At 48.4% G+C, this 27,667-nt stretch overlaps 1 protein-coding gene across 1 annotated transcript in view; it reads right to left on the reverse strand.

The window, feature by feature from the left end:
• LGR6 (leucine rich repeat containing G protein-coupled receptor 6) overlaps positions 1-27,667 on the reverse strand; it is a 118,558-nt gene that overhangs the window by 41,380 nt on the left and 49,511 nt on the right. Inside the window, exon 5 of the mRNA XM_045787893.2 lies at positions 1,986-2,201. Within this exon, the coding sequence (XP_045643849.1) occupies positions 1,986-2,201 (216 nt within the window). The remainder of the gene's footprint in view (positions 1-1,985; positions 2,202-27,667) is intronic.

A 27,667-nucleotide genomic window follows, 5' to 3' on the forward strand; every position in this document is an offset into this window, starting at 1 on the left:
GCCTCCCTTCCCCTCCCAGGTCCTGGTGAGTTGGAGGCAGGACAAAGGGGTCATGTTTCCGGCCCTGCCCCAGGCAAAGGGACCAGAACCCCTTGAGCTCTGCTCCTGCACCAGTAGGTTTTCTTCCCTTGCCCCTCCTTTTGCCCGGTGGAGTCCCCACTCCCCTCCCTAGATCTGCAGCACTCCGCCGAGCATTCCAATTCCCTGGTTCCCAGCCAGACTTTGGATTCATTCTTGATTCCCCTTCCTTCTGGTCTTTCCTAGATCAGATTTATCCTTCCTTCAAAACATCCTTCACAGTCACGTTGCCATGTTCCTTCTGCCACCTTAAACTAGGCTTCGGTTGATAGAGGAGAGCCTCTTAACTGTTCCCCTGGTTCCCATCCATCTTCGAAATCAGCCTTCCTGAAATACCCCCCTGCTCATCTTTACTTGAAAACCTTCAAGCTTCCCTTCCCCACTGATAGACAAAAGCCAAACTCCCTGCTCTGACACCGTGAGTCCCCCCCACCCACCTTTCCAGCCACGTTCTGCAAGAGGACCCTCTGCTCCCACCAGACTGGCCTATTCGCTGCCACCAAATAGCCTGACTTTCCCTTCGGACACTGCTTGGAACACTGTCATTGTCTTCACCTGTCTGGTTCTTCATCATCTTCCCAGGACTAGGACCCACCCCACCTTCCCTGAGAAGCCTTCCCTATCACCCCCTACACTTACCCAGCCACCCCAGATTTCTGATGCTGCGTGGATCTATATCTATCATCAGGATCTTGGCATAAGTTACATTACACCATTAGCAGTCTTTCCCCATATTTATTCCACTCTTTCAACCAGACTGTGAGCCTCTGGAGGGCAGCAGCTGTTCGCATACTTCTCTGACTCTTCACTGCCCCACAGAGGGATTCTGGAAACACCTGCTGCCACTTATTTACTTGGGACCCCTCATGTGGCCCTCATTTTCCTAGTCTTGTCTCTCGTGGAGATCTGACCCCATTCCCTCAGGGTATCACAGGGTTGTCACCAAACAAGAACCAGTCACCTCGCTCTGTTTACCCTCCATAAATACCCCTACTGACTCCCAGAAGGAGGGAGGGAATGGCCATCCTGATAGAAGGATGTGATCCGTAAGGATGCTCTTCTTGGTTTTCCAGTCTCCCAGGACAGAGAATCAGACAAACAAACTGGTGCCCGACTTTTCGGCTTTCAGATGGACCTACACATCGTCCATTCTCTGGTTTGGAAAATCACACCAGATTTCCAAGAGCAGGGGAGGCACGGCTACCGTTTAGCAGAGTCACTAACACACATGTTCCCGCAGCAATTGGCGTGTAACCCAAAGCAATTACACATGACCTCAAAGCCCTTAGTAATTACCCTATGAACTTACCAATCACTCGTAGCAATTAGCTGGGAGCTAATTTGCACCCTAAAGTTCCCATCGGGGAGGCAGAGGTAACCCCGGTCCCCAATTCCTGCCAGGGATACTATCTCCCAGGTAATTACCTTGATGGGGCTTTGCTGTCTAATTACAAGTGATGGCTTTTCTCTGTTTCTCCAAGTCTGGGAAATGAGAAGAACTTACCCTATCCCTGTGCCAAAGCACAAGAGTGCGTCATCCGATTGTCGAATGTGGCAGAAATCGCGTAAGAGATTGGTGACTTATATTCCAATCAGGTTGGTATAGTTATTATATCTGCAGAGTGAGAAACTAGTAGCTTAACTCCCGTTTTCTGATTATGGTGTTCTGGCTTCTCGAAGCACTTCTGTAGCTCTCCTGTCATTTGGCCTCACAATAATCCCCATGGGGCCAACAGGAGATGATCATTCTCATTTTGAAAAGGAGAAACTGAGGCCAGAAGGTTCAGTACCATGAAGAGAGAGCAAAGCTATCCAGGCTTCCAACCCAACTGTGGGGTAAACATGCGGCCCCAGCGGGACGCAGCCGGGAGTGGTGGGGGAGGGGAACGGGGCAGAGCAGCACTCACAGCACCACAAGGCTGGTGAGGTTCTGGAAGGCGTAGTCAGGGATGTGGCTGATGCGGTTGAGGGCCAGGGTCATGGCCTGCAGGGCAGGGAGGTTGTTGAGGGCCCTGACAGGGATCTCGGTGAGTGCATTGTCGTCCAGCCACAGGTGGCGGAGGGAAGACAGCCCCTCAAAGCTCCTCTCCGGGACCAGGGAGATGAGGTTGGCATCTAGACGCCTGGTGGAAGAGAGGATGGAAAGGATCAATCCAGGGCAAGATGCAGACCAAGATTTGGGACTGAGCTGAGCTGGGCCAGCCCAGACCCCAGCAGGGCCTTCAAGGTACCCCAGGACTAAAGCTGCGACTTGGCCCGCACTTAGCCTATACCCCACCTCTTCAGGTTCCCAGGTTTCACCTCCATTCCAACCCATAACTCTTGATCCTTTATGCTATATGCTCCTATTTATGGCATCAAGTCTTCCTCTCAGACCCAAAGTTGACCCGTGGCCCCTGTGTGGATAACCAATCTCTCCCTCACACCCGCAGGTTTCTAAATCTATGCCATGGCTCCCCTGCTCCGGGTGTGACGCTGTTCTTCCCAACCCTGTCCTGCGCAAGGCCTATAGGGTTGGGAACATAGGGATGTTCCACCAGCTATAGAGGGAAATCTCTTCCCTCTGGACCCATCCAAAGAAAATGTCTCCCCAAAGATTCAAGCCAATTCCCTGTCACACAGCCCTAGCACCACTTGCTCCTTGTCTCTTCAAGGACCTGGTCGTTGATGAAGTGCCTGCCAAAGTCCTGGGGCTTCTTGCTCAGTTGATTCCCCCTAAATGCTACAGTTGAAGTCCTTGCTAGGCTACTTTCAGAACAGGTAGACAGACGGTGGTGATTCTGTCTGCAAGACAACCAGAGGTTCCTAAGGGACACGGGAACTTCTGATGCAAATTCTAGAAGATCTAGAAGTTCAGCCCAGCAAAACAAGGAGACTGCCCACCTTAGCTTTTTACAGCTGTGTCCCAGCCATGATGTCTTTTATCAATACACTATTGTCTTCTGCCTCCTGGTCTGGGACTTGGGCTGAAATCCGATCACCCTAAGTAGCTGGTCCCACAGGGACCAGACAGGCTGGCCTGTGACTATGGACCTACTCCTGAACTTTTCTATGTTGAGGGAGGCTTTGCCCTGAGGCATGGCTCTCCCACACATATATGGCACCTCAGTCACCGACACCCAGCCTTTGTCCACAAAGGCCCTAAGACTCCATAGCCCTGAATCTTAAGAACAACTGATGTGACTGGGGGTGTGGGGTGGGCAGAGGAAGGTCCAGCTGGGCTTCTATCTCTTCCCTAAGCCATTTCACCAGCACCCTTCTTGCCAAATGTCTTAAGGGCCACTGGAGAAACTCCCTGGCTCACCACCAAGGGGAGTGAACAGGTCAATGCTGGAACCTTAGATGGGAAAGCAAACGACCTGGATTATCCTTGAAAGCTGAAATTAGGAAAGACCTCCCACCCCCATCAAACCTGACCGGATGAGACCAAAAACCCTTCAGTGAGTGCTCTCTACTGGCAAGGCCTATCACTCCAGATGTGGTCTGCCAAGGGTGGTCACCATACTCTTCATGGTCTGACTGGCTGAAACTTCGTGAAAATACAGACTCCCAAGATCCTCCCCAGGATAGTGTAGTTCAGAAACTCCAGAGGGGGCCTGGGAATCTGTTTTTTTTTTTTTTAAGTAGGCTCCACGCCCTGCATAGAGTCCAACATGGGGCTTGAACTCATGACTCTGAAATCAAGACCTGAGCCAAGATCAAGAATCGGGTGCTTCACCAACTGAGCCACCCAGGTGCCCCTGGGAATCTGTTTCTAAAGAACATCCTAGATGTTTCTTGCACAGACACGTTTGGGAAATATTGGATAAACATCACCTATGACGAAGACAATGTCCTTGCCCTTCCTGATGTAGCTTACGATACAGTGGGAAAGCCAGACATATTCACAGGACAGTGACGGCAGGGGAAGCACAGGTGCAGGGCATCTGGAAAGGCCTCCAAGAGAAAGTCATGTTTACATAGAGACCTGGGGGCCGAGGAGGAACTGGTCAGGGGAGGAGATGGGGAAAAGAATCCCAAGCAGAGGGAAGGCAGGTGGGAAGGTGAAGGTGCAGCACAGTAGGGGGCTGAGAGTAGTCAGGTGGGGCTGAGAGTAGTCAGGTAGGGCTGCAGCAGGGGAGGGAGGGGAAGCATGAGAGGAGAGTGTAAGGTGAGCTAGCCAGGCAGGTGGAGCCAGAGCTCGCAGGGCTTGTAAGCAAGGCTGTGTTAAAGGAAACAGGGAGCCACTGAAGGGTTTTAAGCAAAGGAAGAACGTAGCCAGGTATCTGTTTTGAAAAGATTCCTCTGCAGACCTTGTTGGTATAGGAAAAGGGCCAGACTGGAGGCAGGAAGATCAGCAAAGAGTTGATTTACACAACCTCCTTGTCCAGAAAGTCACAGCCATGGCCATAGAAGCTTGAGAAGTGAATCTGGCCACTCTGGTGTCCAGTCCCCAAAACCATCCACTCCTAGTGGTAGTTCCTGTTGCTCCTGACCTGGGGTAGTACTGGGCTGGCCTGGCGGGCTCCCTGGCACAATAAAGTCACCCAGCAGTCCTGGGAGTCTTCTTAGCATCCCATAAGAATGCCACTGCCCCACTTCCTTCCACTCGGTGAGGGCAGTATCTTGGCCCCAGCCTTCTCAGAGACCGCAGACAGACAGCTGAGCCCTGAGTCTGACTTAGAACCACACAGGCAAAGTGCCCTTTGAGACGGCCTTAAGCAAAGATAGGATTCAGACAAGGAGAGGTGGAAGGTGGTGTATCATGAGTGGAGGCCTCGAGGCAGGAGATAGAGGGCCAATGTGGATGCGGGAAGTGGGCACAGATTTCAGACATCCTTAGGAAGTCAAATCGATAAGGCCCAACAACCCACTGAATGTAGGGACCAGGACAGCTGGGGCCTGGCTCGTCAGACAGGCCTGGGTCTGGTGCTCTGCAACTGCCTACCTAAAGGGGGGATTAACAGACCCAGGAAGCTGGAATCCCCAAGATGGGGAGTGCTCCCTTTCTCTCTAAAGCCTTGGGCTGGGAGCAACGCTGTAGTGACAACCATGACACCAACAGCAGTCAACGCTTCCACGTATTGAGCCCTTGTCCTATGCCAGGCGCAGAGCCAGGGACAAGTGTGTGATCCGCACCTTGCAGCAATGCCACGGCGAAGCTCTGGTTAGCCCCATTTTACAGAGATTAAGCGGCCCACGGTCACTTAGCTAGTGAGCCATGGAGCTGGGGTTCCAACCCAGGTTGTCTGGTGCCAAAATCCACGTGCCTCGCCACCGTGTGATGCTCGTACTGGGGGGCATGAGGAGGGTGAGAACCCGCTGGCCTATTTGACAGAGCCTGGGAAACAGGGCAGAGGCCGTGACTGGGCCCCTGCTACGTGGTGGCACCTGCTCTATGGACAGAGGAAGGTGCTACGGGGCAGACAGGAAGCGGCGCTGGGGCAGGGCAACAGGGAAACAATCTTTTCCTCTGTGGCTGTGGGGGCATTTGGAAGCTGCCTCTCGTGCATATGCGTATACGTGTGAGCACACACGTGACCCAACATGTGCACGTGTGCGCTTTCACATGCAACCTGTGGCCCCGATTAGACCACCGCCTGCATTTTGGGCAACCCAGAGGCAGGAGGGCCTGAGAAGGGCCGCTTCTCCCAGAGGCCGGGCAAAGCACAGTCCCAGCTAAGGATGCTCCTTTCCCAGGTAAGGGCTGGACGGGACCCGCCGCCAGGACCCTTTCCGCTCTGTGAGAGGGGACGCCTCTCCCGCGAGGCCTTGCAGATCTCCCGGAGCAGTGCGGTGCAGCGTGCCTGGGGCTGCAGGAGGAAGGTGCCTACAGCCCTCCTGTTCCTGAGATCTGGGGACAGGGATGTGCCAGAGGGGGAAACCAGGCAAGCTGGCAAATGAAGAAGGTGGGATAAGCACATGGAAGAAATCAGTCAGATCTGAATTTGTGTTTGGGGTGAGCAGAAGGTCCAAGGATTTCACTCAGGCCAGGCAGGCTTGGGCTGGGATGTGGACCCAGCAGAGCATTGCTGGATTTAGCAAAAAAAAATACATGTTGCCCATTGAAATTTGAATTTTGGGTAAATAACAAATAACTGTTAGATAAATATGTCCCATGCAATATTTGGGATGGCGCCCAAATTTGAATTTCAGATATACAAGGAACAACTTTTTAAGAATAAGTAGGTCCCACGCAATATTCCTATTTTATGTGGTGACTCTAACCCCAGGGGCTCCTGTGAGCGTGGAGGACGTGTGGGCTTAGTCACAAAGCCCCTCTTTACCTTTTGGGTTGGTTTCCTCGCTATATAATGTGACTACTCGCCCACCCCAGAGACTGTTTTGAGGTTAAGTGCAGACAAAAGGCCCCAGCATTACCTTCCCTTCTAATAAGGAGGCTGTCCATGGGGGCCCTGGGGACCCAAGGGAGAAACTGGGCAGCTGGCAATTATGGGTCCTCCTGGCAGGTTTGCCTGTGAGGACAAAATACCCCCTTCAAAGTGGGCTCCTCAAGGAGCCCAAAGAGGAGTCTGGGGAGGCAGCAGGGAGGAAATGGAGAAGTACTGGCTTCTATATTCCCCTTCCCCTCTTGTGGGACATACCCTCCCTCCCTCAGGGACCTCTGAACCTTAGGGAGCCCCGAGAAGTCCCCTATACTCTCTCCCTGTCCCCACCAAACAGGATAGGGTGCTCCCTGAAGAAGCTGCCTGACCCCCCTGAGTTAGGCTACAGGCTGTCCTGAGGCCCCTCTGGGGCAGGTGGGCCCGGGCTCCCATGCCATCTGGATGGGGGGGCCAAAGGAACCTACAAGCAGCCTGAATTCACCATTTGGGACTAATGGACTTTTCCGAGCAGTTCCTCATCCACAGGTGGGAGAGCCAATCCAGACCGACTCTGGTTTGGCAGGAAGAAAAGAGCAATTATACCAATTAAGTTCTGGAATAAAATCAACAACCCCCAACAGCCCTTCTCTTGCTCCCACGTGGGCCTGGGCTCCTTGAATGATTTCTGACTATAATTCTTACCTGCGGTAATAGGGCAGATTAGCAGGGACCTTACAGGCCAGTTTGGGCTTGCTTGGGCTCGGGGGGGGGGGGGGGGGGGAACGGCGTAACCTCTAGAGGGCCAAACTACTCCTCATACTCTTCAGCCCCGCGCTGAGGCTGAGGCGGGGAAGGGGGTGGGGAAAGCGTGAGTGATGGCTGGGGTGCCTTCCCTCCAAGTCCAAGTCCCAAGGGGCAGGTGGTCTGAAAGTCTCCTGGCCATAGGACATTCCAGAGAGCTGGTGACACGGGGACCCGGTCCCATTGGACTAAAACGAGATCAAGACCTAACTGGGGGCAAGTAGCAGCAAAAGAGATTTAGGTTAGACAGCAAGAAGTTGTTCACTGACAGTGACCCAGAAGAACAATGGCGTAAACTCAGAATCACATTATATCAGCTTGAAGGAGTCTGGCAGCCTCCCTCATTTTATATAAGGAAACTGAAGCCCAGAGAGATAAAGAAAAATGCCCAAAGGGAGTGGCAGGGCTGGGACTCAAACTCAGGGCTCCTTTCCATTTCTTTCTACCAACCTGGCTTCCCTAAAAGGACTGGATGATGGAAAGACACACACCTCTCTGAGCCGTAGGAAGCATGTTTATATTCGAAAACCAAAGTCCCTTACAGCCCACAGAGCATGCAATGGACCCTTTCTACAATTTCTTGCTTTAATCCATCTTATTTCCTACCAGACCTTAGTCAAATACAAGACTAGAAGGACAGATTCAGAGCTCCTAGTGGACCACCAGCTGACTCACAGATGCTACCAGGTATTCATTTAAACGGGATCATTCATGTGAAGCTCTAAGTTCAGTGCCTGCCACCTAGTACCTGCTCCTTGGACACAGGGTGACTTTCAGTCTAAAGGTCAGCATGTCCCAGAGCAGGACCAGGAGGACAGCAGGGAGAAGAGGGTGTACTGGAGGGGAGGGGTGTCTTTCTGTTCTATTACACTCAGGTCAGGTGTGACTTGAGTCCTCTCTCCAGTTCTGAGCTACATGATATGAGAAGATATGGTGATTATAGGACAGGATCCTTAGGAGTACAGAGAGGCTGAAAACCAGGATCCATGAAGATAGATGGGGTTGAAGTAGGCTCTAAGGGCCAGGGACATCTGGGGAAGACTCTTACTTTTCATCTATCTAAAGAGAGATGGTGTTTACAGGGCCCCTCCATGATGTGGCCCCCCATCCTAAGAAAATGTCCCCAGCCAATCTTAAGCTCTGGAACATTCCTTTCCCTCATCAGCCCATCAGGTTTTTGCAGAGTGGGAAAGGGGGGCCAACGTGCCATTTCAGATGCAGAAGCTGAGCGAGGGGGAGCCCCTGGCCGGCTCTTAACCCGTGACCTGGTCACTGAGTTTGGTGGCGCTTCTCTGCTCCAACTCCCACTCCAGCCCAGCTACCTTCTTCTCTCCTTGAAGCTGCTCTCCATCCAGGCCCTCCTGGGCAGGATGGGCTGTGTGATTTGTGGGGCCTGATACAAAATGAGAATGGGAAACCCCTATTCCAACAAGATTAAGAATTTCAAGATGGCAAGAGCAGAGCACTAGACCTTCCGAGCCGAGGTCCTCAATAAACTGCACAGGGCACACGCCCGTGAAGCCAGTCCTACCTCTGAGCTCAGAAATCCTCTAAAGCTGTGGGCCAGACCTTCTGTTGTCAATTCCTAACTATGAGTGTGAGGGTAAGAAGGAGGCCGGGGTGAGGTACCTTGAGGCCAAGGACTGTGTATTTGGCACTCAGTCGTCAACTGGGTGCTCTGAGCAAAACCCAGGCTGGCTTTTCGCCTCGAGGCCCCCAGTCCCCCTCCGCAGCACATACAGGCACAGAGCTGACTTTCATCAGGACAAGGAGAAGAAAAGAGAGGACAGGGGTGGTATGGCGGCGAGGGGCATCTCCGGATCTGGTTGGGGTGGAGTAGAGGCAGGGTGGAAGAGGGAGGATATTGAAAATGAAAAAAGAACAAAAAGCAGCCACCATGGAAATGGTTATTCTGTGGGGAAAATATTCCATGTGGGAGCCGTTCATTGCCTGGAGGGACCAACAGCCCTGACGGAAAGGCTGCCAGGGAAGGTGAGGGTTCCAGCAGGGAGCAGGCAGGCGCCTGCACAGCGGCAAGAAGGTGCCCCCAGGCTGTCCACAGACAGGAGGCCCCAGCCTCCTGCACCAGCACCGGCCGCCAGCACCAGCCACGGGCTTCCACACAGAGGGCCACGGGGCTCTAGCAGTGTGGTGAGGGGCTGCCCCCTATGTGTAGCATGCCCTGGCCCTGCTTAGGAGGGTGTGTGTGTCTGGGGACCAGGCTGACTCAACCAGTTTGGGCCCAGTACTCACGTGCCTTTACCTGTGCACACACTGACAGCCTTCCGAGCTCCTTTGTGGAGACCACAGCCTGCCCCCTGGGAAGGCCCTTTGCGGTTCCCTGAGGGATTCCATAAAGTCTCTACTGCCCCCAAATATCTCCTCACTACCCATCAGGTTGCCTGAAATGCCCCTCGTTACTTGAGTCTCAACTCAATCACCAAGTGTCATTCCTTTGGTCTTGAATTCAATCAGATTGGATTTAGTTCAATCAAAAAGGATTAAAAAATTCAATCCGGTGGATTGGATTAAATCCACTAAACATTCACTGAATACCTACTGCTAGGCCAGCATTGTGCTCGGTGCTGGGATTCAAACATGCATAACACAGAGTCCCTCTTCAGAGAAGCTCTCAGACTATTTACTTTATTATTTAATAAAACAATATAAAAACTTGAGCTAACATTTACTGAGAGTTAGCTGATTGCCAGGTGTGCTCAGCATTTTACATATATTTTCATATTTAACCACCCCCCCCCGCCGCCCCAGTCCGATGGAGTAGGAATCTCATTGTCCCCACCTTACGTGTGGAAGAGGAGGCACACAGAGGTGAAGCCATTTGACTCCGAAGCCTGTGGCTTAAATGCACAACCACACACACTTCAGTCACGTGTATGGTAAATACTCTGGAAGCTGGGTCCCACACTTTCCTCCTGTGGGAGCTCCAGAAGACCTCACAGAGGAGGTGGCATTTGAGCTGGCTCCCAAGGGAGGAGTAGGAGTTTTCTGAAGAGGCAGTACTAGAGAAAGAGACACAAGGCAAAAAGAACAGCACGAGCAAAACCACAGAGGCAGGGAGGGAATCTGGTGCACAGTCAATGATGTCCAAGTGAGTGAGGAGGGTCTAGAGATGAGACAGCTGAAACTGGGAAGGGGCAGATTATAGTGGGTCACAGGTAAACTGGCATTTTAGGAAGATCACTGAGGCTCCTGTGTTGAGATTGGATTGGGAAGGATGGGTGAAGGCAGAGGCAGGGAAACAGGTGGGACACTCTCAAGTACGGAATGCAAAGATGTCTCCTTATGAAGAAGGAAGGCTCTTGGCGGACAGGGCCCAGGAGAACAGAAAGGGTACAGACAGGGAAGGTGTGAGGCACCAAGGAAAAGCAAGCTTAGTTTTCCAAGGCTGTCAGGCCAGGAACTCTGAGGTACACGCCTCACGCCCCTCAGCTGCATAGAACAGACGGGTCCAGGGTCAGGTGCATAATTCTAGAAGTCTTGCCAGTGCTGCTCATGTGCTGGGGGACCTCAGGCTGCCCCACTACCCTGATCCGCTAGCTCATGGGGGCTGTGGGAGTTGAGTGGTAGGGAAGTCCACACTTTGCCTTAGCCAACACCTTTTATTCCTGTCCTACGATGGTAAAGAGTCAGGGGAAGGAAAAGGGAGAAGCTAAGCAACCCCTGAACCAGAGCTCTTCACCTTCAAGTGGCCATCACTCAGTCCAGGCTTATTGATGAGGCTTCCCCTTAGCAAGACGTGAACTGACGTCAGCACTTGTCTTGAAAGGCCCTTTCCGGTCTATGAAAGGAAATTTCCTAGTTAAGGAGAGCGGTCCAGTGGAGGCTCTGAGAGAGCTGACAGTTTGGGGCTAGAGCCAGAAAAGGCACTGACAGTGTGTCTACACGAGAACTAGCAACTAAGCCTTGAAGCAAGTGATCGAACTCCAGACCCAGTTCCAGGAGCTTCCCTTCACACATCTTCCCTGTGCAAGACAGTGATGTATATGTAGTTTGGGCAGCTAAGGACTTCCCAGACCCATGATTCCTCCATCTTGGGGGCTGTAGGTCTCTGATCTCTTCTAAGATAATACTGTTCAATAGGGCTTTCTGTGATGAAAGAAATGTTCAATATCCAAAATGGTAGCTGCTAGGCCCATGTGGCTTTTGAACACTCGAAATGTAGCTGGTGTGGCAGAGGAACTGCATTTCTTAATTTATTTAATTTTAATTGACACACGTCCTTAATGGCTGCCATACTGGATGACACGGCTCTAAGACATTAGTGAGGCTCAACACAGGACATTAGGGAGACAGACATGAATGAGATGTGGTTCCTGCCTGGAGGAGCTAACAGTCTAGCAGTGAGGATGAATAAATAAAATACCAATTGTGATGCAGAGTGTGTGTGTGTGAGAGAGAGAGAGAGAGAGAAAGAGAGAGAGACAGAGTAAGAGCGCAAGAGAGAGAATCCATGTGTGGTATGCATCCAGAGTTGGGGAAACAAACAGAAGGGTGTGCAGAATTCATCCAAGGAAGGAAGGTAGGACAGGTTTCCCAGAAGAGGTACATTTGTACTGGGCCTCGATGAATAACTGAATTTCCATCAAGTGGACAAGGACCAAACATCCCTGGCAGAGAAACAAGTGCGTGCCAAGGTGCAGACCCAAGTACAAGTGAACAAGCCGTGTGTGCCAGGAGCCAGGGCTTGAGCAAGATGGGATAAGTAGTTGGGAAGAAAATGTGCTGGTCCTTGGGGCTTTATGAATCTGAACTTTAACTTGTAGGCAGTGAGAGGGTGCAGGCATTTCTCAGCTGAGGTTGAGAAACAAAACTCTGGTTGGGGAGGGGAGGCTGGCAACAGTCTTGTGCCTCTGGATGCCCAGAGCTCTTGCTCTCAGACAGGTCTCTTTCCCCTCTCTGGGTTCAGTTTCTTCACCTGCAAAGGGAGGAGGATTAGCTCTAAGTGTCTTTCTTGCTCTGTCCTTCTAGGTGTCTATGCCTTCTTTGGACAAGTCTTCTGTGTTGTATCCCTGTGCACCCTAGACAGGGGCTTACCGGGCAGGCCAACTTATAAGCATGTGGTGTCATGCAGAGGCTTAGGGCAGCCAATCCCCACCCCCATGACCCACAAGCATTTTAAGATGAATAAAATTTTACCTATTGGACAATATTCCTTTTTAGAATGCAGAAGTTGCCTATTAATGCTTTTTTTTTTAATCTGGCAAGTATTATTAGGTAGACTTTTAATGGAAAACAGCTTTTTGACAGAAATGTCTGGAAACGGGACACAGACTTGGAATGCAAGAAGCTTAGGGCCAGAGAGAGCTGGGAGAGATGATCAGCCTAGGTGGGAGAAAGGTTAAGGCCAACTTTGGACATTTGAGCAACTTCGCCAAGCTCCCACTTTGATTGCTTTTCTCTCCATGAGACTGGAAGGCCCCTGAGGGCATGAGCTTTGTCCTTTCCCTGAAACTGGCCCACAGTGGGCATTCGATCTGGGGTTTATTTTTTGTTTTTTGTTTTTTTAAGGATTTTATTTATTTATTTGACAGAGAGTGAGCACAGCAGGCGGAGCAGCAGGCAAAGAGGGTGGGAGAGGAGGCTCTCCGCTGAGCAGGGAGCCCGATGCAGGGCTCGATTCCAGGACCCTAGGATCTTGACCTGAGCCGAAGGCAGATGCCCAATAACTGAGCCACCCAGGTGCCCCTGTAGGGTTTCTTTTATTGATGAAATCGTGTGTGTTTCTAACACTGCTCAGAAAATTACCTGCTGAGAAGAGACCACCAGTCATAGAAGTAAGAGCTGAAAGGGACTCCACTCAACCAAGAGAAAGGGGGTGATCATCCAAGGTCAGAGAATGAATCGATAGTAGAGCCAAAGAAGGGTTTGGGCTTTGAGTCCAGTGTTTACTTCTTTCCTGCCCTTGTACACCTGGGAGAAGGTGTTCATCCACCTCGGCCCACACAGTGCCGTGGGGACGCTTTCCCAGAGACCCCGCAAAGGAGGATGGCTGCTCCCCTCTCTGTGTTGCTGGCTGAAGTCTTATGAAGAGCTTGATCTCCGAGGGCCATTTCCAGCAGAGTCCAACATTTGGGTCCCATCCCTTGGCTCCTAGCCATGCCTCTACACACCTAGAACCCATCCCCAGGCCCTCACAGATTGTGCACAAGTTCTGACAGTCCAGAAACTAAAATTCTTGGGAGTTGGAACCAGAACACTCCGGGAGGGGGGGGGGTAGATGGGTCCCACGGTGATGAGAGCATGGGGAGCAGAGAACCCTGACTGAGTCACCAGAAGCTTAGAGAACAAGCTGCCCTGTGGAGCGGGGGGGTGGGGGGGTGTTTGAAGGGACCTTCGATTAATCTGTGTGTTCCTGTCATGATTGAAGGGGAAAGGGCAGCTTAGAGCTACAGCAACGCTTTTCCTTCCTTCTCCCTACACATGGGAAGGTCTGAGTTTGTTGGAGGAAAGTGATTTCATCAGTTCTGATTTATGCCACCTAATAAGATCCTTCCCCTCTCACCGTCAGCTTTTCAACAGATCAAAGGTGGGATATTAAAACAAAGGCAATTTCAACTGGTTCTCCAGGCTATGCTAATGCCCAGATCACCCTTTCTCTCCATCTGTCAGGAGAACTGATGGATGTGCAAGAACCCCAGGAGGCAGGGAAGGCACTTCCTTTGTATACATCAAAGGATGATACCTGAGCATTCCTCCAAGTCATTCCTTGTGTTTTAATCGGCAGCAGTATATAAATATAATTACCCACCCTTCCAGGAGGGAGGCAGGGATAAGACTCTGTGTATAGCCTTTATGAGATTCCCCTGAAGACATAGACCTACAGATCTGGGCTGAAGGCCAGCTTTGTGGGTGACGATCCCAGAATCCTCGGGTGGGGACTACAAAAAGCCATCTCGCCCATCCCCCAGCCTCTAGCCATTGGATTCCAGACATCAGGCTGGCTTCTGGGGACCTTCCTGGGCTGTCTGGGATGTGTTTGAGAGCTGGGTCCTGTGGTTGCTGGGGCCTGGATGCCTGCCCTTGGCAAAAGGCAGCTGTGGTTGGTGGAGGAAGAGGTAGATGGGGATTTTCCCAACTTGCCTCTCCAGAGAGGGGGCAGTGATGTCATGGGTTAAGGGAATATAAGCAACATACAACACTTTAAAGATACTTAAAGGCCATCCCAGCAGACTTTGCAGTAATAGGTGCCATGGGAAACCAAGCCACGTAGTAATACTTTAAATGTACCATGGGAAGAGGAGGAGAAGGAGGAAAGGAAAAAGTCTGTATTGGATCTGGCTTCCTTAACACAGGGTTCCAGTCCTTCCCATTCCTCATTTCTAGGGGCTCCCAACCTCCCTGTGGATCAGTATGAGAACTAGGGAGGTTACAGATGTACGGTATCAATCTTCTCCTCCCCAACCTCTCTATTTCCCATCAGTCTATCTATCCATCGATCCATCGATCCATCCGCTCGTCCGTCCATCCGTCCGTCCGTCCATCCATCCATCCATCCATCCATCCATCCATCCATCCATCCATTCAGACTAGAGAATCCCTCCCTCCTCTGATAGGATGGGTGCGATCTTGTCTTTCTCTTGATCAGAGTCATCCATAGCTTCCAGTAAACTCTAAACACTTTAAGCTTGGGTTTCAAGATTCCTTTTCTGGAATGACTCTCTCCTTAGCCTCGTTTCTCTGGAAGGTCCCCCCTCTCCATTTCATCCAGGAAATATGCCTCTCTGTCTCCCTCCTCGTCCCAGAGTTCATGGTTTATTGATCTCTGTACCTGTGAAAGGTTGGTGCCACCATTTGAAATATGCTTCTCCCACCTCTCTTCAAAGCTCTACTTAAAAATCCTCTCCTTCAGGAGCCTCCTGACCTAACCCCACATGGGGCTGGTCCTTCCTATACTCATCATCTTCTCAGTCCTTCCTGATTGATCTGTAAGTACTCACTGTACCCCAACTCCATATTAAAGTCACTGACACAGCGAGACTAGCCATAATTCCTCTCCTCTGGCCTAGGAGGGAAAAAGAAAGAATGAAAGAAATGAAAGAAACAATGAAAAGAAAACACACTCAAGCTGTTTTCAGTTCAAATGGAGGAAAACTTAGCCACCTTCTCACTAAAACACCCGTGAAGACACAGAAAAATGGATGAAAACTTAGACCTTGACCAAAACGCAACATTTAAGCAGGATCTGATACCTCTGCTAGCTCTGAGGTCAATGGAACCAATGCCTCCTTCCCCATCTATGTATCCTGAATCAGAATCCAGAAAACTGGACAGCCACATTCCTATACTGTGTGAACGATGCTCGTTGAGGTAGCAAATGTATTACCCACCACCACTACCACCCTCACCCCTATTTGTAAATTTACCCAGAGATTTCGACTCCCTGAAAATAATATGGCAGGAAGGTGGAGAGAAGGATTGGAAGGGACACCTTCATCCTGGGAGGTGAGTGTCCCCAAGGCCAGGACCATCCTGTGGCAGATAGAGGGCAGCCCTAGTGGTCACGCATCTTGAGATAGAGCTCCACAGTAGCGTCACCTAAGGAGCTGCCTAAAACCATGGTGCCTGGGCCTATCCCTAGAATTTCTGAGTCAATTCATTCAGGTGGGGCCTAAATATAGTATCATTTAAATTTCTTCCAGTGATTCTAATGTTCAGCCAGGGTAGCAAACCACTGGTGTAGGCTTTCATATAGTCCTTGGTTGAGAGAATCAGAGAACTATTCCCTGGGTGGGGAGTAAGGTTCTACCACAGGACACCAGAGCTACACCAGATGAGTATTTGCTTAGATGCTGCAAATTGGCCTGGGAATCGTACACACCAACCTGCTTTCCATCTGTGTATCTGAGAAGCTGATTGAACTAGCACCAGGAGGCTAGAAAGCAAAACAGTGTAGCTCACATGACCTCCCTAGTGACAATTACTGCACCTAGATAAAATTTACTGTATTCAAAGATAAGGAGAAAAAGCTCAAAATCCAAGAGATATTTGTTAACCCATGTTCCTAGCATTATTCACAAGAGCCAAAATGTGGAAGCAATCCAAGTATCTATTTACGGAAGAATGGATAAATAAATATGGTATATGTGTATACACATACAATGAAATATCATTCAACTGTAAAATGGAAGGAAATTCTGACCCACTCTACACCATAAATAACCCTTGGAGATATTATGCTACGTGAAATACAGCAGTCACACTTATATGAGAGCTACCCAGAGCAATAAATTCACAGACAGGAAGTAGAGTGGTGGTTGCCAGGGACTGGGGGGATTGAGGAAACATGGAGCTGGTGTTTAATGGGCAGAGAGTTTCAGTTTTGCAAGATGAAAAGAGGTCTGTGGATGGATGCTGGTGATGGTTACACAACGCTATGAATATACTTCAGGCCACTAAACTATATACTTAAATACGGTTAAGATGGTAAATTTTATGTTATATGTATTTTGCCACATTCTTTTAAATACATTTTTTTCAAAAGATAAAAATTTTAAAGCACTTTTTAGAAAAAATTCTGAAGAACAAAAACGTGGTAATAGCATCTCAAAACCCAGAAAAAGATCAAATCTCTGAAAATAATTTATTACCAGAATGAGAAGAAAAAAAAAAGTAGAAGCTTTTTTGGCATCCTCAATAAGGTACAGGAAATTATGACCTCTATGAAATAGGGGCAAAAATCCAAAGAAGAAAAAAAGCTGAGACAGAAGAACAACAGCATAAAATGGGAAAAAATAAAGGTAAATCTGGAAGACAAGTTGAAATGCAAAGGGAGCTGGGGGGGGATGTGGCAATGTTGCAGGGAACGTAAAGTTGAAAGAGCAAAATTCAGATTTGCAATGTAGGTAATAGAAGTAGAACTGGCACTAGAGAAAACTGAATCAGCAATGGGGAGAATAAACACGAGACCCGATCTTTGAAGTCAGAATAAAAGATGAAAGTTATGAAAATAAGGAGAGATAAAGAGGAGAGAGAATTGAATTTGAGCTAAAGAACTATAGGTATTCCTGAGGATTAAAGCCAAAGCGAATGGAGCCGAAGATGAGATAGCTCTACCTGGGGGGAAGAAACAAAACAAAATACTTGGAGGCTGAAAAAAATATATTGTTAAGTGTTTATCGTGTTCCAGGTAAACTGAATGAAAAGAAATTCATAGCTAGTCACATTCTGGCAAAATTTTAATTGTAAAGAAGACATTAGGAACATTATCAAAGAATTGACTTCTCAAAAAAAGGTCTGGGAACAAACAATTTATCAGTGAGTTCTTCCAAACTTCTAAGTAAAAAATAACTTCCATGCTTTATAAACTGTTGCAGGAATAGAAAAAGCTGGAATGAGTCTCAATTCGCTCTCTGAATTCAGTTTAGACTAATAGAAAAGCTATCAATGAAAGCACGGAAAATAAGCTATAGATCATTCTCAATCATGAATATTTTATTAGGATATAAATATTCTCCTATAACACTGACAACAGAATAATACAAAAGAAAAATCTACCATCTACTACCATGAGGATAGGGTAATTCCAAGAATACTATAATAATTAAAATAATGAATTCTATTACAGTACAATGGGTTCAGTATATATAATCTCAGTACATACTGAAAAGTTACTCAGTAACATCCCCAAATCCTAATTTTAAAGACTTAAAATGTTGAAATAAAGGAATGCTTTATCCAAATGATAAGTACTACTTATGTTAAAAAATATCAAGCATCATAGTCTATGGGAAAAATCTTAGAGATTTTCCTATTAAAATACAGAACAAGATAAATATATTCATTGTCATAATTGTTAATAATCATAATCATTCTTCTGAAAATTTTGATTAACTCATAAGGCAGAAAACAGAAATAAGAGCTATACTTATTATTTGTAAATAACATTAGATAGCTCCAAATCCAAGAGAACCAATGATAAAACCCTTAAGATTAATAAAGAATTCAATAAAGTGACCAGATAAAAATATTCCACAATATTTTCCTAAATTCCAGCAACAAACAGAGGAGATAATGGTGAAAACATCTCCTTTACATTACTAATACCCTCTAAAATAAAGTTCATGAACAGGGGTGCCTGGGTGGTTCAGTCAGTTAAGCATCTGACTTCAGCTCAGGTCATGATCTTGGGGTCCTGTGATTGAGCTCTGCAATCAAGCCCCATACCCCACATCTGACTCCCCACTCAGTGAAGAGTCTGCTTCTCCATCTCCCTCTGACCTCCCTCAACTCGTGTGCGAGCTCTCTCTCTCTCAAATAAATGAAATCTTAAAAAAAAAAAAAAAAGCTCATGAACAAACAAAACACAATAAATATTGTGGAAAAATTCTAGCAAGAAATACATAGGTCTTGGGGCGCCTGGGTGGCACAGCGTGATCCCAGCGTTATGGGATCGAGCCCCACATCAGGCTCCTCCGCTATGAGCCTGCTTCTTCCTCTCCCACTCCCCCTGCTTGTGTTCCCTCTCTCGCTGGCTGTCTCTATCTCTGTCAAATAAATAAATAAAATCTTTAAAAAAAAAAAAGAAATACATAGGTCTTTAATAAAAAAAACACGAAAAGATTACTGAGATGTATAAAAGATGTTTTGAATTAAGGGAAATAAGTCCTGTATGAGAATAAATTTTATAAATATGTAAATTGTCTACAATTCAACTTATAGATTTAATGTCTTTCCAACTAAGATCCCAATGAGATTTTTTTGGCAGGGGTTGGGGGTATCTTCGCAAAATAAAACTAAAGTTCGTGTCGTAAAATAAATAGATGAGAAAAATATAACCAAAAAATAGACTAGAACTTCCCCCTATCAAACATTAAAATACCTATTAAGAAGCTTTAGAACTAATTAACGAGTATAGCAAGATTGTAGGTTATATGATCAATATATGAAAATCAATTGTATTTCTACACACTTACAATGAACAATCCAAAAATGAAATTAAGAAAATTCCATTTACAATAGTATCAATGAAAATAAGATACTTAGAAATAAATTTAACAAAAAGCACCAGATCTATACTTTGACAACTATAAAACATTGTTAAAAGAAATTAAAGAATGCATAAATAAATGGCAAGATATCTCATATTCATGGGTTGGAAGACTTCGTATTATTTAGATGGTACTACTCTCCAAATTAATATACAGATTCAACACAACTGCTATTAAACTTCCAATGTCTTTTTTTCCAGAAATTGACCAGTTGAGGGGCACCTGGGTGTCTCAGTTGGTTAAGTGGCCAACTCTGTGTTTCAGCTTAGGTCATGATCTTGGGTTGTTAGATTCGGCCCCCCATCAGGCTCCATGCTGGCTGGAGGAGCCTGCTTGGGATTCTCTCTCTCTCCCTCTCCCTCTGCCTCTCCCCTTTCCCACTCCCCCACTTAAAAAAAAAAAAAAAAGAAAGAAAAAGAAAAGAAAAAAGAAAAGAAATTGATAATCTGATCCTAAAATTCATATGGAAATGCAAGGGAGCCAGAATATCCAAAACGATCTCTAAAAAGAAGAACAAAACTGGAGAACTCGCACTTCCCAATTTCAAAATTTACAACAAATCTACAGTAATCAAGACTGTATAGCACTGGCATTAGGACAGACATACAGATCAACTGAATAACATTGAGAGTCCAAAAATAAATTCATACTTTAATGGACAGTTGATATCAACAAGGGTGCTAAGACACTTCAACAGGAGAAAGAATAAATCTTTTCAAAGAATAATCTTTGGGGTGATGAAATGTTGTGCTGGAACAACTGGCCTTCTACATGCAAAATAAAGCTGGAGCTCTACCTCACACCATATATAAAAATTAACTCAAAATAGATCAAAGAACTAAAACTATAAAACTCTTAGAAGAAAACATAGACATAAATCTTCCTGACTTTGGATTAAGCAATCGTTTCTTAAATATGACACTAAAAGAACAAGAAACAAAAGAAAAAACAGACAACTTCATCAAAATGAAAAGCTTTTGTTCTTCAAAGACACTATCAAGAAAATGGAAGGGAGGGGCGCCTGGGTGGCACAGCGGTTAAGCGTCTGCCTTCGGCTCAGGGTGTGATCCCGGCGATCTGGGATCGAGCCCCACATCAGGCTCTTCTGCTATGAGCCTGCTTCTTCCTCTCCCACTCCCCCTGCTTGTGTTCCCTCTCTGGCTGGCTGTCTCTATCTCTGTCAAATAAATAAAATCTTTAAAAAAAAAAGAAAAGAAAATGGAAGGGAGCCTGAGCGGCTCAGTCGGTCAAGCATCCGACTCTTGATTTCAGCTGAGGTCATGATCTCGGGATCCTGAGACAGAGCCCCAAGTTGGGCTCCTCACTCAGCAGGGAGTCTGCTTGAGATTTTTCTCTCTCTCCGTCTCCCTCTGCCACTCTCCTCTCTCACACACCCTCTCTCTAAAATAAATAAATAAAGCTTTAAAAAAAAAGAAAATGGAAAGACAAGCCACAGAACAGGAGAAAATATTTGCAAATTATAGATCTGATAAGGGACTTCCATCTAGAATATATAAAGAACTGTCACAGCTCAACAATAAAAAAAAAAAAGACAACCCAACCAAAAATGGGCCAAGAATCTAAGCAGCCATTTCTCCAAACAAGATAAACAAATTGCCAATAAGCACGTGAAAAAATAATCTCATTAGTCACTACAGAAATGTAAATCAAAACCACAATGAGATGCTGCCCCACCCACAGGATGACTGTAATGAAAAGACAGTAACAAGTGTTGATAAGGATGGAGAGAAATCAGAACCCTCATACCATGCTGGTGGGAATGTAAGATGTTGCAGCTACTTCAGAAAATAGCTTGGCAGGTCTTCAAAAAGTTGTGCGTAGAGTTACCATATGACCCAGCAACTGCACTCCTAGTTAAATACTCAAGATAACTGAAAACATATGTCTCCACAACGTTCATAGCTGCATTATTCACGATAACCAAACCGCAGAAACACCCCAGTGTCCGTCAGCTTGATGAAGAGGTAAACAAAATGTGGTATATCCATACAATGGAATATTTTTCAGCCACAAAAAGAAATGAAGTATTGATTACATGCCTGGATACAGAGATGGATGAGTCCTGAGCACATCATGCGAACTGAAAGAAGCCAGACACAGAATGCAACCTAGTGTATGATTCCATTTATATGGAATGTCCAGAACAGACAAATCCAAAGAGACAGAAAGTGGATTAGCACTTGTCAGGGGCTGGGGGGAGGGGAGATAGGGAAAAACTGCTGATGAGTCATGAAAATGCCTTGGTAAATTCGATAGTGTGACAGATGCACAAGTTTGCCAATACGCTAAGACCCACCCAACTGTCCACTTTGTAAGGGTGAATCTTATGCAATGTGAACTATATCTCAATTTTCAAAACTACTGAAACCTAAAATAATTACACTGGCGCTCTGTTAGTACATTCCTGAAGAAAACAACAAAACGGATCCCAAATAACGTGAAAAGATTTAACGTATCATAAAAGAAGCAGGTCTGTTTATAAGAACATGTGTGTTCATAGAGAAATACACAGAAATGTTAACAAGCATTGCGTCTGGGTGGTACACTTGTGGGTGATTTTTATTTTCTTCTTTTTATTTTTTGTATTTTCTAAATTTTCTACAATGAGTCAGAACAAAAATAAACATGTTTTTTTAAAAACAAAGTGCGTCAGTGTATAATTAAGTCCCGGGCTCCGGAGTGCTGAGATGAGGGAGGCCGGCAAGGGAGCTCTCCACGGAGCCGGCACAGGGAAGGCGCTGGGGAAGGAAGGACCGGAGAGCCAGCAATGGAAGGAGACGCACGGCTTTGTGTCACCTCTATGTCCCACCTTTCCGGATCTTCTGACTAAGCCGTCACCAGGCCCCGGCCATGGAATCTCATGGCCGTGGGCCTCCTCTTAAGCCCAGAGCCATTGCTGTGGCCTCGGCCCTATCCTGCAGTGGCCTAACTGGCCTCACTGTCCCCCTTCAGCTAGGTCCATTGTGCCCTCTCAAAGCCATACGTTTGTCTCTGTGAAAACCCTGCAGTGACCTCTGTTGCCTCCGAGACAGTCCCCGGCTGGTCGTCGAAGGCTCCAGCCTTCCCTGCAGGTCATCTCACAGGCAGGTTGGCACATGGTGCTGCAAGCTAGGGAAGCTAGGCCCGTCCCAAGCAAAGCCGCTGTTCCCTGCATCCAGCGTTACACCTCCCATGCCTCTGTTCTGCTGCCTCCACACCCCGCTCAGGCTCCTCCCCTCCTTTGACCTCCACCTGTCCACCTTTTAGTCTACCTTCCATGCCCGAGTGCGGTCTCTTGCACGGAGCTCTGCTGATCGTCCCAGCCACAGGGCATCCCACACACCCTGAGGCTCTCCTTTCATCTCAGCAGCTGGGATGTCAGGCTGCCGGGACTACCAGCATTGTGACTCCGTGCAGCCTGATGGCCACAATTAGAATCAGATGACATGGGTTCTCTAAAGCCCTAAAAGCTTTGGGAAAGATAGCTGTAGCTCCGTGCATATGTATTTAGAGGCCCTTTATGTTCAGCGTCTCCTTCCTGCCCTTGCTCTCGGTTCCACACGGAGCTACACAGCTGTGCTACCGGCATAGTGACGTTCCCCCTTTGATGTGAGAGGGAATCAAGGACTGTGCTCTTTATGTGTTCAACCTCCATGACAAGACTGATCCAGAAATGCTCTTGGTAGATTCTCATTTTATGAAAGACCCCAGCTTAGCTGGACCACGTGGAGATGACCATGACCTCGGAGGATGAATTTGGGTTTGAAAATCCTGAGACAGATGTGGAAAAGTTCAGGTGTCCACAGGAAATGGTAGATTACACTGCAGATAAGAAAACGGTCTATGCATAACGTATCAGACCCCCCCCCTTTTTTTTTTTTTTACTGAGAGAAGACTCAGACGATACTGCCAAGTGTCTGGAAGGGAGAATGCATTTTGGCATCATTGCTTTCTTGGACAGCGTCATTCTGTTGGACTTGTATTTAAATTATCTAAGTATTTTGTCCTTTAAAAATAAATAAATAAAACCAAAAAAGAAAAAAAAAGGAAACTAGGTTGTCAAACTTCTCACCTCTGCAGAGTAGAAGTTCGATGTTAGACAGACACAGATTTGAAATCTCAGCTCTGATGCTCGGTGCCATGGAGTACTTGGCACAGCGTCTGACACTGCAGGAGCCCAGCAAGTGTTAGCTGCCCCCTTCCCACTGCACTCTGGACCAGCTGTATTCTATCATGTACTGTTCGTGACTGTGCCCTGTACGTCCCGATTGTAAGGTGCTCACCATGGGTCTGCATAATGAAAGGGATACAGGATGGGTGAGACACACTCACTCATTGCAGGGTGACAACCTGAAAGGACCACTCCTGGGGTCAGGAGTTGGGGGAGAACCTATCCCTCTCTGGTAATCTAGTTTTGTGGCAGAGCCCGGTAGGGTGTGGAGGACCATAGTCCTAGCCTCCAGAGTCTATCTTGCTCAGCTCCTCCCAGCCAGGGTTTCTTTGAGCCACCCAAATCATCCTCCTCAGGTCCCCTCACTAGTGCAAAATGATGACACTGCAGGAGACAATTATGGAATTTAGTCTTATAATAAGACCACTATTTACTGCGTGCTTGGGATCTACCTGGTGGAGATTCTATCTGTTACCTATACATTACCCCGTGAGCCTTCCTAACAATCACTTTCTCATCCCCAGTTTACAGACTACGAAGCCAAGGCTCAGAACAATTCACCCATGACCCTTAATCTAAGAAATGGCAGGGCCGGCTTCCAAAGAAAAGCAGCAGCTATTTCCAGAGAAAGACCCTAAAATCACAAGCCACCCTCTGAGCTGAAGGGAGACAGATTCTCTGGGCCACCACAATCTAGAGCCCCAGACTGAGCCAAGACTCAAAGAATGCTAGACCTGTGCCAGGGTCTTCCCAGGCTGGATACATGAGGGTTTTGATTAAGGGGTCAGTGAGAGAGCCCATGCTTGTGCCTGGCACAGCACCAGGCACCCAGCAAATGCTCCCTAAGACTTAATTTCCTTTTGCCTTCTGACTTCCCAGACTCAGAGCAGCTTGGGCCCAGTCAGATTCAGAACACTTGTCAGGTCATACTATGGGAGAGATGAACCAAGAAGGGTAGCCATCTCCCCTGGGCTAGGCATGCAACCCTTTCTCAGAACTTTTCAGACTTGCCAGAAGGTGACCACTGAGTGTCCCTATACCCACCCCACCCCACGCCCCAGTTCTGAAACCAGATCTCTAGACAGTACCTAAAGAGTATTTATTGTCTGTACCCACACCCTGTCCCTCTCCACCAATCTGAAATCTGATGAGCTTCTCCTCTAAGTCCTGCAAAGACAAGAAGAGTTCTGCTTGAGTCTTTCCTTCTCTGCTCCGGCTAGGGCCTCCCCTTCTGCCCTCCTGGTTATGAAGACTGAGGATCCCTGCTTCAGGTACCTAGTGTTTCTCTGTGCCCACTGGGCGCAGAGTTAGATGGACTCGGTGTAGGAGGATTTCCTGGAGAGATGAATGTGGCATTGATATAGGAAGTAGAGAGGCAAGGTTTGGCAGAAAGGAAGAGGAAAAACATCCTAGTCTGAGAAAGAGCTTACGTCCAAGCTTGGGGGTAGAAGAGGACAGGTTTGGGGAGCTAAGGGGAGGTAGGGGTCAGTGACTTTGCTGGAGTGGGTGGAAAGCAGGGACACCAACATGAAAGCAGATAGAACTCAAATGAAGATTTGCCCCAGGTAGTCCTTGGGGGTCTGTGGGTGGCTTCTGATCAGAGAAGCAAGATTACTTACACAGTGCTGTCTGGGGACTTGGAGGAGCCTTGGGCCTCACCCTTCACCACACCCCCTCTGATCCATTCTGCCTCAACAAACAACAGAACTAAGAACCCAGGGACTACTTAGTTCCTTCCAGCCTCCCCAGCACCTCCCCTACCCCACACACCAGACAGTGCTCTCCCATTCAGTCCCCTTTCCCTCTCTTGGCTCCCACCTCCTCTCTCCTCCAGGTGGGCCCCTCCCCTGCACTCCAGATGTTCCGAAGGAGTTTTTACTATAAGGCCCTTCAGGCCCCAGGTTAGCAGATGTGCAGCTGAAAGGCAGGTTAATGGGGGCCAGGGGAGCCCGCTGAGGCTGAGGCTGGGGGCCGAGGCAGCTGCATTGGCCCAGAAGGCCTCGTGGCTCCCTGAGGAGGCCTAGCAGCCTCGTTCCTGTCGGCTGCAGCTGACAGAGCAGGAAGGAAAGGGGAATGGGCTGCGGGGCTGTCCCAGCTGGGGAATAGAGCCTCCTGACTCCCTGGCTGGGATGAATCCGGGCTTTCCTCTTCATCCCCACCCCCACCCCACGCTGGAGCTCTGGAAATTATGAATGCCCCCCAGGTAGTCAGCCTGAGAAGTCAGCTTCCCCAGCCCCTGCTGCTTTATTTTACTAAGAGCTCCATGCCCCACAAGGGCCAAGGGCTGCCGGCACAGCGATCAACCCTAAGTAGCAGGTAGTTCTAAATAATGTTATTCTTGGCTCTGGAAGGTATGACATGGGTTTTAAAAAAAATAAGTTTACCTCCCATTTCTGTTTTATTTAGGTTGATACACACACTAAAGTGCAGCCCCTGAAAACACGCCATCCGATGGTGGGGGCTATGGTCCCACACACCCCTCCTCTCGGTGCACACACAGCACAGAGGGCACGCACACACAGCACAGAGGGCACGCACACACAGCACAGAGGGCACCCACACACGGCCAAAGCCACAGTGTGTCTGTATCAGGCTGTAATCTGCGTTCTTCTCACTTTAAACCCCTTGGGTCACCTCCATGCTCTCACTCCTTTCTGAGCTCTGTCTGCTATCCTACCTCCCCTAAAAGCGACAGGAGAGGGCAGGAAGGGCCGTCGTCCCCTAGACTTCCCGCCTTTCTCAGGGCGGCTCCAATGTTCTCTGGAAGCACCCACAGGCAGGTGGGAGGCAGTGAGCGGTGGTACAAAGCGTGGGCATCAGAATCAGACACACTCGAGCTTAAATCCCAGCCCTCGGTCGCACAAACTGTGTGTTACTGAGCAAATTACTTCAGCTCTCTGACCCTGTCTCCTCATTCATTCATTCGCACCCTCACAAGCAAAGACGTCCAGGCGCCTGCTACATGCCCGGCACTGTACTAGGTGTGGGGAATCCTGAATTAAACAAATGGATCCAGTCTCTACCCTCACAGAACTCAGAGTGTACTCTGTAGAAGGGAATGTGGACAAGGAAACAGGAAGGGAATAGAATTGCAGGCTGCTCTGTGAGTGCATTGTGGGGGCACCAGGATGGATGGATTGGGGGGGTCAGGAAAGGCCTCCCGCAGGAGGAGGCATTTAAGCTAAGGCCTAATGGGTGAGTGGGACTTGGGTCGGTAAGCAGGAGAAATAGGAACGAGTGTTCCAGGAACACTCAGGAACACGGGCTGCAGGCCCAGGGGAGCCACGCATCGTTCCCTCCAGCTCCTGCAAAGGCGGGAGGGTGAACCAGGGGGAGGAAGGCAGGAGCCAGTGGCAATTTGTAGCTGAGCCAAGGAGTTTGGGCTTTGTCTTGGGGTAATTGGGAGCCCCTGAAGAATTTTAAGTAGGGGAATGACATGATCAGATTTGTGTTTTAGGACCCACATAACTGCGATGTGGGGGACAGATTAAGGTAACTTCAGAACGGACACGGGGGGCCATTCGGAGGCTGCTGCTGCAAGCCAGGCAAGAGATGGTGGCAGGCAGATGATGGGGCGCAGGGGAGGAAAGGCAGGAGGACTTATTTCCAAGCAATCCGGATGTACAGTCCCTGGGACTTGACCGATGAGATGTGGGAGTGGTGAGAGTCAAGGAGGACTCCAAGTCCCTGGATGAGGGAGTGACACGAACGGTGGTGCCATCTCTTGGGACAGCGCATGCTAGAGAAGGACTGTCCGCAGGAGGGAAGATGACGAACATGTGCGAAATGTTCTGTGTGAGGTACGTTTGGCTCATCTAAGTGGAGATTCCACTGGGCAACTCACGTGCCTGTCTGGGCTGGAGAGGGTGACCCGGGACCATCAGTGTGGAGGGGAACTGAGCCCACAGGCAGATAAGAAACTGCCTGGGGACAAACTGAGGAGCACACAGAACAAAGGGACAAGGAAAGAGCCCCCCCCCCACATTCTGCCATTTATAGGGTGGGCAGGGGGAGAGGCACCTGTGAAGAAATTGCGGAGTGGCCAGAGAGGTAGGGGAGAAGCAGGAGACCAAGTTCCGTGCACACGAGCCGCAGGAAGAGAGGACTTGGAGGAGAGTGTCAACACTAGCACATGCTGCTAGAAGATGGCATGAGATAAGTTCTGGAAAGAGCATGTTGCACTCAGAGAAGGTCCAGTGACCTCGGTAAGAACCATTCTGATGGTCTAAGAGGCCCACAGAAGCTGGACTGAAGGTGACAAAGTGGAGGCAACTGGTGGGGACTGGAAGCAGGGGAGGGGAGAG

The sequence above is a fragment of the Ursus americanus genome, chromosome 2, assembly GCF_024610735.1.
Source record: "Ursus americanus isolate L20-20 chromosome 2, mUrsAme1.1.p, whole genome shotgun sequence".
Lineage (NCBI taxonomy): Eukaryota > Metazoa > Chordata > Mammalia > Carnivora > Ursidae > Ursus > Ursus americanus.